At 35.1% G+C, this 13,291-nt stretch overlaps 1 protein-coding gene across 3 annotated transcripts in view; it reads left to right on the top strand.

Moving 5' to 3' along the window:
• Positions 1 to 13,291, top strand: part of ETV1 (ETS variant transcription factor 1) — a 97,788-nt gene that overhangs the window by 73,167 nt on the left and 11,330 nt on the right. For 2 of the 3 annotated variants that reach the window (XM_030933206.1, XM_030933207.1), the window contains 3 exons: positions 5,581 to 5,649; positions 7,177 to 7,245; positions 10,287 to 10,456. In XM_030933206.1, the coding sequence (XP_030789066.1) occupies positions 5,581 to 5,649; positions 7,177 to 7,245; positions 10,287 to 10,456 (308 nt within the window). The remainder of the gene's footprint in view (positions 1 to 5,580; positions 5,650 to 7,176; positions 7,246 to 10,286; positions 10,457 to 13,291) is intronic. The other variant, XM_030933209.1, reaches the window with a different exon arrangement.

The following is a 13,291-nucleotide window of genomic DNA, read 5'->3' as shown; positions in this document are numbered from 1 at the left end:
AGATGGAGTCTCACTCTGTCACCCAGGCTAGAGTGCAGTGGTGCGATCTCGGCTCACTGAAACCTCCACCTCCTGGGCTCAAGCGATTCTCCTGCCTCAGCCTCCCGAATAGCTGGGATTACTGGCATGTGCCACCATGCCTAGCTAAATTTTGTATTTTTAGTAGAGACGGGGTTTCGCCATGTTGGCCATGCTGGTCTCCAACCCCTGACCTCAGGCGATCGGCCCACCTCGGCCTCCCAAAGTGCTAGGAATACAGACCTGAGCCACTGCGTCCGGCCCGTACTTTTCTCTCTTTTTTTAAGATTTTGCAAATGCTATTACAAGCATATTAAAACCATAACATAGTTCTCCCCCTATACTCAGTCAATCAATAGTAGATTCAGTACATCTGATCTATGGTGAAGTAAGTATCTCTGCAGATTTTACATTATTTATATTCACAGTTTACTTAAAACCCTAAAGAGAAAGATCCCATCTAAGTGTGAGTGAGGTAATACTAAATTCATCACTCTATTGTCAGGATTTCTCCAGCTTTGCTGCCTTCTTCACATGAGGTTCAGTAACTAAGATGTTACATTCATGTGAAGTTCAGTAACTAAGATGTTATATTCACATCCAGTTCAGTAACTAAGATGTTGCATTCACATCAAGTTTAGTAACTAAGATGTTATATTCACATTGAGCTTCCCAATAAACAGCAGCTAGGTCTCATAAAACCACTTTTTTTGCTATCATTCCCACATGAATTCAGATATATATGTCCTTATTTTGGGAGATAATTACTTTTAGACTTGTTCTACAATATAGTGGTTATATGGTAAAAGTGGTATAAAAATGTATTTCCATTATCATTCATTCTAGGAAACTTTATGAAATAAGTTTTCTCAATTGACTACACTCAATTTGAGATGTGACAATTGGAAAAACAGGCTAAAAGTATGGCATATATGTGATGCCTTTGCATTTAAACACATCTGCATAAAACTCAGGTTATTTATGCACTCTTGAAAACTTTTGGATTTTAAACATAAACTGTGAGCTTACCAGGAAATGAGAAGAAGTAAGCAAACAAAAAATCTAGTGAAGCACTAAGTTTAAAAGAGATAAAATATTGGCAAGATCTGTCACTATGCTCATCTTTCTTGAATGAGATTGGTGACATTAATTATTAATACAAGTCAGTATTTTTTAGATAATAGACAAACGTTTTTGAAAAACTAGTTATGCATTGATACACATATTTTTTACTGAGTATATGATAATTTCAGATATGTGTTTACATACACATTTTGGCTCTGGATATTTAATGTGCCAAGTTTTAGAAATCATCAATATACAATAGACAAGTTTATATGGACTTGATTTTGTCATCTCACCTCCACAAGGAGTTAGTCAAGTGTATAATCAATCCAACTTTGCACTGTTTACTTGTAGGGAAGCAAAACCACATTAAAATACAACATCAAACGTATTTATATTTTACTGAGATTTCTCATTTAGTCTAAGAGATTCGGATGCTTAATTAAGTTATACACTCCTTATTGCTAGAGGAATTTAACCAAAAGCATCAAATGAAAGAGACTTGTTTTTCTCCCTTACTTAGAGGTTATAATATATTATAATTCCAGATTTACACACTATTTGATAACAGAGCAATTGCAGCCACTTGTGTACAGATATCTCAGACAATTGGGGCAAATCTTTTCTCTTTGCCCTGGCCTGATGTAGCTCCTTGAAATTTTAAGCAAACTCTGCCCTAAAGGAAAACCTCCATTCTGCCCTAGAGGCAGTAAATATGCAAATCAGAGAGTGCCTAGCAATTTTAAATGTGCAAATTCAAAACTGCACTTTGTGGTCAAACCTTTTGTAAAGCTTCCCAAATCAATATTATGTTTCCCAGCATAGCCTGAAAATGCAAATCAAGAGACAGAGAAGAAGGCAACTTTTTTTTTTTTTTTAGTTTCTTGTCTGGGTATTTTAATTTGAAGAGAACTTTACAGTGTTGCTAAATGTGAAGACTAATCAAATTAGATAGTTTGGGGTGTTCGTTTATTATTATTATTCTTTTTTTTTTTTTTTTTTTTTTTGGCAGAGTCTCACTCTGTCGCCGGGGCTGGAGTGCAGTGACTGGATCTCAGCTCACTGCAAGCGCCGCCTCCCGGGTTTATGCCATTCTCCTGCCTCAGCCTCCCGAGTAGCTGGGACTACAGGCGCCCGCCACTTCGCTCGGCTAGTTTTTGTATTTTTAGTAGAGACGGGGTTTCACCGTGTTAGCCAGGATGGTCTCGATCTCCTGACCTCGTGATCCGCCTGTCTCGGCCTCCCAAAGTGCTGGGATTACAGGCTTGAGCCACCGCGCCCGGCCAGTTTATTATTATTCTTAACTTCCGCTACATTGATTAGTGCTTTAAAAGGACAACAGCGCTTTGTTGCTTTGAATTTTTGCAGCATATTAGATCAGCTTTCATCACCATGAACTCATCTGTAACAAATTATAGGCGGTTTAATTTCTGTAAGCTGATTTGGCCAGTACTAATATGTCATAGAGCTCTTTGATCCACAAATTTTGAAACAAATAAAATTCTTTGTCCTAAATTAAATTTATATAATTTAATTTTTAGATTTAATTTAAAAATTTTAAAGCCAGAGTGCTTTAGGAGCTAACATGAAGGGGTAACACTGTAAAAAGAAGCTCAAAAGAGGCACCCCCGGCCAGGTGCAGTGGCTCACGCCTGTAATCCCAGCACTTTGGGAGGCCGAGGCAGGTGAATCAACTGAGGTCAGGAGTTCGAGACCAGCCTGGTCAACATGGTGAAACACTGTACTAAAAATACAAAAATTAGCTGGGTATGGTGGCGGACACCTGTAGTCCCAGCTACTCGGGAGGCTGAGACAGGAGAATGACGTGAGCCAGGAGACAGAGCTTGCAGTGAGCCGAGATTGCACCACTGCACTCTAGCCTGGGCAACAGAGCGAGACTCCGTCTCAAAAAACAAAAAAAAGAGGTACCCCCAAATAGTTAAAGCATCTACTGGAGAGTCTGGCTTAAACTTTGTAAGTTTATAATGAATGTTATTGTATTTTAAATATCATAGATTAATAGATTTGTGAAAAATATCCAGAATAAGTACACTAATAATCGACAAAACACTCATCTCATATAATTTAAGAACAACAAAGTAAGATAACAAATGTAACTTATTTAGATATATAATTATTTCTAGTTTTAAGTACTGTGGTTAAAGTACTAAGTTTAAATACTTGTGAGGATCACTTAAAAATACAGTCTGTTATTAATAATAAGTCCCATATGGTGAATTCTCACAGTGTGCAGATACTGTGCAAAATGTTGCACATAACTTACTCCATATGGTCCTCCCAACAACCCTTTTAAGGATGTCATTATTATTATTATTCCCATTTTACAGATGAGAAAGTTGGGAGTTAGATATGTTAACAACAAAATGTCATACTCCCGTGCAATATCACAACTGAGATTCAAAATCAGTTCTACCAGATGACAAGGTGCATGTTTATAACCATTGTGCTGTACTTGTACTAATGATCCTTAAACTATAATCTGTGGATGCATAATAGGACAGTGTGAATATGCAGTCATCTTAATATTTTTGCATGGGTTAAACTGCAGCTTGTTATGGTTGTTGAACTTTGTACATTTTATTCGTGAAGAAACAGAAGTGAATGCATATGAAATACCTCCTTTCTCTGCCACAAAACATTTGCCTTTGAAGTCGCCGCTTAGTTAGTTTGGATCATAGTCAAGCATTTAACAAAAGTTAAAATGTAATGCCAAACTTCATTGGTTGGATTTTTTATTAGATAAGGTAGAAACGAAAGCAGCAGGCAATTTAATTAGCAGTAATTTTTCAGGGCGAGTCATTACTTTGATGAACTTCAGAGCAATGTTTATGGCTCCTAATTAACCATGTTAGTCATTTGATTGAATAATCACTTTGGAAATGTTTCTACAATTTGATTAGAGTCTGACCCACTCTGATAGTCATAAATTAACTGATATCACTTAAGGATAACATGACTTTACTTACTTTATGGGGATAATCTCTTCTTAGCCATATTTTTTTCAGGCTTCTCTGGACTGTATAAAGGACACCAATTTTAAGTATAGACCAGATTTAAACAATGCTAGCCAAGCGTGTCCATTTTAAGGGGTAGATGTTAACTTTATTTACACTAGAGTATAAATAGTCATAGGAATTGGCAGAAACACAATCACATTCCATATATTTCCAAACTGCCATCCATTGCTTTTTTGAGAATTTAGTTCGCAAGTTGGGCCTTTGGAAGTGTAATGGAGATTCCGGCATTAGCCTTATCAGATAAGTTATTAATTTATTATGAATTATAAGTCAGTATATCTTAAATATCATCAATTTGAATTTATTGAGAATATTATGAAATAAATATAAAAATAAACAAATCAGCCATTTGAATAAGGAAGGTATGAGTGAAATTATCCATCAGATCTCAAGTTTGATGTCAAATATCTAGTTTTCCAGGATTATGCTAATTTTGTAATATGTTAAAACACCTTTATAAGGTGTTCTTTGACATTAAATAGTGAATTTCTCAGAAATGTTTGCATTTCCTTTCTCCTTCCTTTTCTCCCACTCTGGGAAGGAAAGACTGCATTTAGTCACACTTGTATGTAATAGAGTTTAGCCTATCTGTTTTCCTCTAGCTGCCTCCAGAGTCAGCCAGCTGTTTTTATAGCCGCAATCCAGGTGTGCAGCAGTCAATAAAAGTATTTTGTGGCAGGGTGTCAACATTAGTTCAACAAAATGCTTGCCTCAAAGCAGCTGCTGAGCTGATGGCAGAGTTATTAACACTGTCCCTTCCAGCCCCAGCTGCTTTAAGGGACCTTATGTCTGGGAATAAATCAAAATAGCATTAAAAATTAATTTGAAGTACCATTGGTTAAGAAGCTGGGCTAAAATGGATTGCTAACTATTTGGTAACCTGAAAGATTAACTATACTGCAACCCTATTATAAATGCAGATATCAGGAAACAGTGTTAACTCTGTTTTTTATATGGTCAGAATTATATGCATCGCAATACTTCATATAAAGAAGGCATAGTATAATAGCATAATAAAACTTTTGATAATACATTTTACAGTATTTTCAACTTGCAAGCTTCTAAATATTTCAAATGTTGCTATATTCATAGAATGCTATGGGATTAATACAAATGTATTTGCTAAATGTCCTGGTGCGTATTTAAAACTTGTGACCCTGTTTCAAGGACACCATCACATTCATGTGGGTTGCTGTTTGAGCTGGTCTTTAGCAAGGTTTATTTGGGTAAAACTTTGAATTCACCTTCCTGTTCAAGAGAATCAGCATTCACCAAGATATATGCTCTTCATTCTTTCATTTCATGTGTGGGCCCTGCATGAAATGTTGATTATATGTTGGCATGTTCCCCACATGGGAACCCGTGTCCATTTCTGTAACTTTTCTGTCTGCACCCTGTCCATTGATAACCTCAGCGTTTCAGCTCCAGACTCTTTGACCAATGTTGTTTCCTCTTTCAGAAGTGCCTAGCTGCCACTCCATTTATATGAGGCAAGAAGGCTTCCTGGCTCATCCCAGCAGAACAGAAGTTAAGTTATCCATCATTGAAATTCCGTATAAATACCATTCAGAATAATCAGACATCCCAATTATGACGTCATTTAATTAATCATTATATTATTTGGGAAAAATCATTTATGTTCCCTAAGTAATTGTTTTAAGACTATTTCCAAAGTAAAAAGAAGATGTTTCAAGTAGTGCTATCTTGTATTGTGTTGTTAACATGAGTCATATGCATAGAAACAACTGAAAAGTGGATTTCTGTGTTCTTTTTTGCCAACAATCACATCCTTTTAAAATAGAACATATGCTTTATGGATTAGCCCCCTTTACTACTACTGAAATGTATCTTTGAGGAATATTTGGTTTTGCTTTTACAGACCTAGTCATAGTTTTGGAGTAAAATACCATCGATTTAAAGGTTTTCACCTTTAAATGTTCTGGATTTTATATTTTTGGACAAATAATTTATATGAATGAGATTTCACATAGGAGGCCTAGGGAAGGAGTTTTCTCATAGACAGGCTTGTGATAACCGTGGTAGGAAAGCTTTGCTTCTAAAGGACTTTGATACCTAAAAAGTAATGGTAAAAATGATTTCGTCAGGATATAATCCTCAGTAAAGGATTTCTGAAATATGTGCATGGTTCCTAACCTAAACACTCTACATCTCTTTAGTAGGATTGACTTGGATGCATCCTTTTAGGCTAGGTCTAATATTGGTTATTTTGTATAAATGATATTAGTAGAATTTTAAAGGATAGTATGAGATGGTAAATGTAAAATATTTGAAATTAAAAGTTTTGCACAAATGCAATGTAATTATCGTTGCTTCTGTTGTTAATATTATACACCCACTATAAAGACCAATAAATTTGAGAAATAAAAGTAAACTCTATGAAATTTATTCCTGGTAATCACAGATAGCAACAACGAAAGTTCACAGTGAAGGATATTTGAGAGAGGAAATTATTATGAAAAGCTGTTGATTTATTTTGCATTTTTTTCTGTGGACTTATGTTACAGAAAAAAAAGGAAACTTTTCTTTCTTCTTATTTGCTAATTGAGTACAGGAAGGTTAACCCACCTAAATATTTTTACAAGAGAGTAAGGGGATAAAATAAATCTGTCTCAGAGCATCAGACTAATAATATAATGTGAATACCAGTAATTCACCTTGCTTTTCACTTTTTCATTGAACAAGAAAATTTAGATGAATCTGAAAAAGGAGACAATGCATGATAAATCCTTGCCAATGTTTAGTGAGCTCTGGCTTGAGTTAGCAATATAAATAACTAACTTTTATATTTCACTGTGTACTAGGCATCACTCTAAACTACAGCAGCCCTATAACATGGTAGGCGGTGTTACCGTCATCCCATTTAGTAGAAGACAAAACTGAGGCACAGAGGTTAAATAATGTGTCCAGAGTCAAGGAACTGAAAGGTGGTGGCAGAGTCATTTTCTATCACAATTTTTATTTTAAATGGTTATATTTTAAGTGTGTGTGGGCTTCATTTCTATCATGAATAAATGTATTCCTTTTTCATCCACAGGCTGTATGTTCGAAAAGGGCCCGAGGCAGTTTTATGATGACACCTGCGTTGTCCCAGAAAAATTCGATGGTAGGTTTTACACTTTGCTTCAAGTTTTGATTTTTTTAAAGATGGAGTGATTACCTTCACTTCTTCTGAAAGCAGTGGACATCCCTACTTAAAGATTTCTATGCACATAATTCATCATGCACTTAATTTTAGCTAAAGTTGACCTATTACAATTTATCTCTTTCCTTGCCCCAGTAAGAAGCCGTTTCTTTTGTATTAGGGGAGAGTTCCCTTTTGGAGAAATAACCAAAGAGCATCATTCTTGCTGAGCTTTGTGTAGGGTAAGAGGGGGCTTTCCATTGCCCTGCTGAGCACATGCAGCTTGTTATTCAAGATTTATTGAAAGCTGATCCTGTAATTAGCAAAGCAGAGCAGAAAACGTGCCACTGTGGATGTACTGATGACTAATGCAACCTCTCTTCTTTTATTGTTCATGAAAAGATGCATTATGGAACACAGGAACAACATAACTGCCCATTTAGTTAGTGATTGTTAGCCCCTCTTTTTTTTTTTTTTTTTTTTTTTTACTGGGGAAGATGTATGTTACTAATGTAGCATGACTTTGTAATTGCTTAAAAGGGAGTTAGGAAAGCATTACCTTTTTAATATCACTTGCTATTGCAACGCAAAGGTCTCATGTTAGAAAAGGGTGTCAAACTAAATTGATTTTTTTTTTGGACAAAGGTGACAAAAGTTGGCATCTTGAGGAAGCTTGGGTTAAAAGTAAACAGTTAATTGGTTTAGTGGATCTTCAGAGGGGTCTTCATATTTCCTGCTTTGATTGTTTGACAGGAAACAAGCAGGGGCCCTCTGATTAGCTGATTGCACAAACTTTGGGGATCTTGGCTATAACGACTTGGGCACTCTCTGAAGTTTTAAACTGTCATTATTTAAACAGCAAAGTACATGGTCAGATTGCTTTTCAATTTCTAATTAGTTGCTTGCAGTTTACCCTATGTTCCCAAGCTTTCTGCTGCCCTTACCCTTCTCAGAACGGCTGGTAAGTCTAGGGAAGATCTGCTTCTTTATCCACACTTTAAGTTTCTAAATGCATTCAAGGAAAAAAAAAAAAACCTATAGGAATCACATTTTTGGTTTTATTCTACAATAGATGTTAGCTTTTAAGCTTTGTGTTTCAGAGGAGTGAACGTTACTATTCAGCAACATTAGCAGACCATCAGAATTCTTAAAATACAGATTTTTCTCTTGAGACAAAGTATAAAGCCCCTTATTCTTGGAATGACCTTCGTTAGTTTCTTTCGTGTTTGATGAGCTTCATGTTTTCAGAGATCTTGAAAATTAGTAAGGGCATATAAGGAAGAAAAATATCTCAAAATTATGGATAGAATTACAATATAATCTGAGAGGCCAAAGTCACACTAATATTTAGGGAACTAGCTGCCTTGATTATTTATTCCCTTCGACTTTTAAATACTCTTAAATTTTATACTAATAAAACATTTTTTGGAAGATAGTATTTGTCTTGTATTTTATAAGTAATGTAGAACAAGAAGAAAGAAAAATGAGGGGTTTATTTTTTCACTGTGCATGGTCAGTGTGATCAGTCACATTTATAGGCAGAAGCAATACAGAGACTATAAAATTTAACAGTGTTTTACTCTATCTGCATAATTGCTTAGTTACTCCCATAAAAAAAAATTGTAAATCTCAGAAGGAAAAACTGAGATAAATAAAACTGTCATTGAAATCAATATGAAGATACACTTCTATATTATCATGTTAAGAACAAAACAACATAATGATTTTAGCAGCTATTGACTCACACATTTTATATTTTGGTTTAGGTTTTTCAAATGTTGCTCTTTCTATAATTATTTTAAGAGGTATATGTCTCTACTGATGATAGGTAAGTTTTAGAAAGTGTGCAATTTGGTGTATTTTATAATTCACACTTAGTATGACTACATAGGCTTAGATATATTTTGTCTGAATTGTTTCTTAGTGGAGAAGAGTAATTTATGCATTAACAATGATACACTTGCAGGGCCCTAGACACTCAATCCCCAATGTGAGCAGTTCCACATATTTTTGAGACATGTGGCCGCAGATAGAGTAAATAATCAGCATTCATAAAACTTTGTATTTTTTTGTAAAATTAATATAACTGACTAGATTTATACCAGAAGCATTGCAACACGAACACCTTTATTGCTGTGCTCTATTTAACAGATTTTCACACTAGATATGAATATCAAATAAATGTAACACAAACTTTTTGTGCTTAAAAATACATACTTACAGAAATCTCTCATGCATACATTTTTAAATTGGACTTTTAGAAAAAAAAATAGCAAGTTAAATTCAAGTGAGTGAAGGACAAACAAGAGATAAAGAAAAATGAGAGAGAATTTCTGTTACCAGTTGAAAAAGTAGTAGCTTTAATAGGAAGGTATATGATGCCGGTGAAGGAAAGGTAGTAACAGTAATATGATAATGCAGTATGCCCTGAATTACCCATAAGATTTTCCTTATTTGTATAAAGTGAAGATTACTTAACTCAGTTTAGGATACTATTAAATTTGCTTTGAAATATTTGCATTAAAATTTTCAATAGTTTTTCATGAGCTGGTCAATAAGTTATTTATAAATTATAGTTTGCAGAATTTAATTTGTATGAATAAAATGTCCAGAGCTTAAGATTGATTATTCCCTCTTCAGTGTTGCTTAGAGCAGTGGGTAATAGCATTAACAATAAAAGCAAAGAAGTCTGATTAGATACGATGGTTTTTAAAGAGATCAATTTTAAAAAAAGATAGTTCCACAATATGTTTGTAAGTAAATGATGTGTGTCATTCATATTGACACAGGATTTATTCTGCACCTGTGTTATATATAGTTATCTGTAAGTTTGTACAGCTTGCTCGTTTATATTCAACCATTTAACCATTTTAAATTCATTTTTAATGGTAACAATATATTTCATGAAAACCTATAAAGTGGTTGATTGTGGTTTAACCATATTAGTTATTGATTTAAGATGAATTTTATGTAAAATAGCATAATATTGCTAATAACAGAAACTTAAAAATGTTTTAATTTAGGAGACATCAAACAAGAGCCAGGAATGTATCGGGAAGGACCCACATACCAACGGCGAGGATCACTTCAGCTCTGGCAGTTTTTGGTAGCTCTTCTGGATGACCCTTCAAATTCTCATTTTATTGCCTGGACTGGTCGAGGCATGGAATTTAAACTGATTGAGCCTGAAGAGGTTAGTTTAATAGATTTTAATTAGGGCACTCAGGCATGTTATAACATAAAGAAACTGACATATTTGATTAATATACCAAAAATGTATTCTTAATCATTTTAAGACTTTAGGGAAACTTTCTGAATTAAAAAGCATGCAAAGATAAAACATGTCTACCTTTAAAATCACCAGTGTATTGCATGTTCCTTCCAGTTGAATACAATCCTACAAAATTGATGTTGGAGAAAATTAACCAGAGCATCCTTTGCACCTTTATTTAAGAATGTCTGGCTTCAGGGTTTCTAAAGGAGTATCTGAATTAGAGAAAAGAGGCAGGAGGTTTTATGGTCCTTAGGGGAGAGAAACGATGTCTGCAAAAGTCAACTGGTTGGGGGATGGGCAAATGATTCTTTCAAATTAGCAATCATTATTTGGACAACCTGGATTTTGTCATGAGGGTTGGAGAGGAGCATTTAGAGGCCAAAGTTATGTTCAAAAGAAGATGGAGGAAAAACAGCTGTGGCGGATAAAGGGATGCAAGGGCAACAGTGGAAAATTCTCAGCCCTTAAGTGTCTCTTACAAGACACAGGCCTGGTAGAAACATTTTCCTTTGTTAGTGACACTTGTTCCAAGTCAGCTGGACTGGCATACTCCTTTGGAAGGGTGGAATGAAGTTTAAAATGTTGCCATAGCACATAAGAAATTACTAAAATAGGAAGAGCCTGGACAGAGATAATACTGTACGGACAAATGGAGGACACCTTCAACTAACTTCAATTGTCCCCTCTTTCCCACTCCCTACGTACAAATGTAGTATTTCCATGAAGAATTTCTCAGTTCAGTTTTTATTCTTCCTAGAACTAGCTTTAGGCTTAAGGCTGCTATTGTTCCTGTAGCATAACTCAATCAATAGCATTTTGGACTTCTGATGGAAAGGTAAAGTTAATATCAAGTTGTTGTGTCTTCATTACTAAAGATACTTTCTCTGCTACTATTAAAATTAACTTTAGTTTATATCAGCCAAAAAAGCGATGGAAAATTTTAGCTAGCATACCCCTGACTGATTATATTAGGTATTGAATCTAAACATCTCAGTAATATTGAAAAATTCAGTTAGTTTAAAAAAATGTTTGAACCCAAAGTGATTTTCATATACAGTGAACATCCACACCCTCGACTACTGGGTCCATCCATCTTGAATTTTCTGACTTTATTAAACCATGTATTCAGTTATAATCAGATAATATGCCCTAATTTGATGTCCAGAAGATAAAGTTACATAACTTATTAAAATTTAAGAGATTATCTGACTCAAGAATGTACTGAAAGTATGAAATAAAAGGCACTGGTTAGAACAGTTAAGTCTCCTTCAGTTAAGTCTCCTATCAATACTTTAGTAACACTAGAGGGTTAGTTTTGCGGTATCTCCCTTGCCCCACATCAAGCACGCACACACAGAAGACTCAATGTCAGTATTTGAAAATTCTCATTATCTAGGATGATGTAGTGTGTTTGAATGCTGTAGTGTAAGTTAAGTTTAAAATTAACTTAGCTGTCAAAGAAGATTAGTTTTTCATAGATATACTTAAATGATGTGAGTGAAAGAACCACAAAAATGTTAAGCACTAACAAATTGAGACTAGAAGCATTTAACAAAGTAATTTGAAAGCCCTTTCTCATGATGGGAGTGTGTGCTCTTCACCTCATGGAAGACGTTAATAATCTCTGCAAGAGTTGGTTCATGCTGGAACTGAGCACATTCAACAGGGATTTGTATCAGTTAAACAGTTAACTGATCCCTCCACCTGTGATTAAAATAAACTGAGCAGAGGTTTTTGTTGTTGTTGTTCTTGCCATGTATTTGTTAAGGTAGGGAACATTACTGAATTATGCCAGTATTTCTTGATCCACTCAGAAGAAGAAAAATTCTTTTGCAAATTATTAAGCTTTTTATGTAGCAACTGTTGATTTTTATGATGTTCAGATTTGAATAAGTAGGAGATTTGACCAGATGACCATTAAGTTTCATCAAATTCTGAGTTATTGTGATTTTTAAATGGAGGGAAGAAGTAGAATTACATCTATTCCATACAACAGACTGACATTTAGACAACTTTTCTGTAGCAGCCTCATAAAGTTAAAAGGAGGCTGGATAATTCAGAGTCAGTAGAGCATTTCCAAATAATAACTAACTCAATGGGAATTGTGCAATAAGCACTGAATGTCTCCTAAGGCTTTTGTTCAAAATGAAACATCCCGTATCTGATTGCTGCATTGCTGACTGTTGCTATTACTTCCATCAGGCAATGACTGTAGGGTCTTATTTAAATTTCTTCTTTGGAAAGGGTTTGTGAAATTTCTTGTCTGTGTGACCTGTGGTCACCCTGTTCCCTCTACTGCCTAGCAGCTCATTGGGTGCCTGTGTCAGCACAATCCGTGAAAGATGTCTCTGAAGCCATCTTATTGGAATTACTGATGGGTTCCATTTCTTTATATTTCAACTTGCAGTTTAAAATGATATTGAGTGAGACTCCAGACCTGCACAGATTATCTGCTCAATGTGTTTAGGGTAACTTTAGAAAACACATGATCTTTAAAGTCTCTGAGATATTTGAGATAATGAAATGTTATTTTTGGATTAGTCATGACTCCTAGGGAATTGTTCCAGGAAACAATTTTTTTTTTTTTTTTTGAGATGGAATCTCACTCTGTCACCCAGGTTGGAGTGCAGTGGTGTGATCTTGGCTCACTGCAAACTCTGCTTCCTGGATTCAAGTGATTCTCCTGCATCAGCCTCCCCAGTAGCTGGGACTTCAGGTGTGCACCACCACACCCAGCTAATTTTTGTAATTTTA

This window comes from Rhinopithecus roxellana, chromosome 6 (genome assembly GCF_007565055.1).
Source record: "Rhinopithecus roxellana isolate Shanxi Qingling chromosome 6, ASM756505v1, whole genome shotgun sequence".
NCBI lineage: Eukaryota > Metazoa > Chordata > Mammalia > Primates > Cercopithecidae > Rhinopithecus > Rhinopithecus roxellana.
The sequence above is the reverse complement of the archived record's forward strand: the minus strand, read 5'-3'. Positions and strand labels throughout refer to the sequence as shown.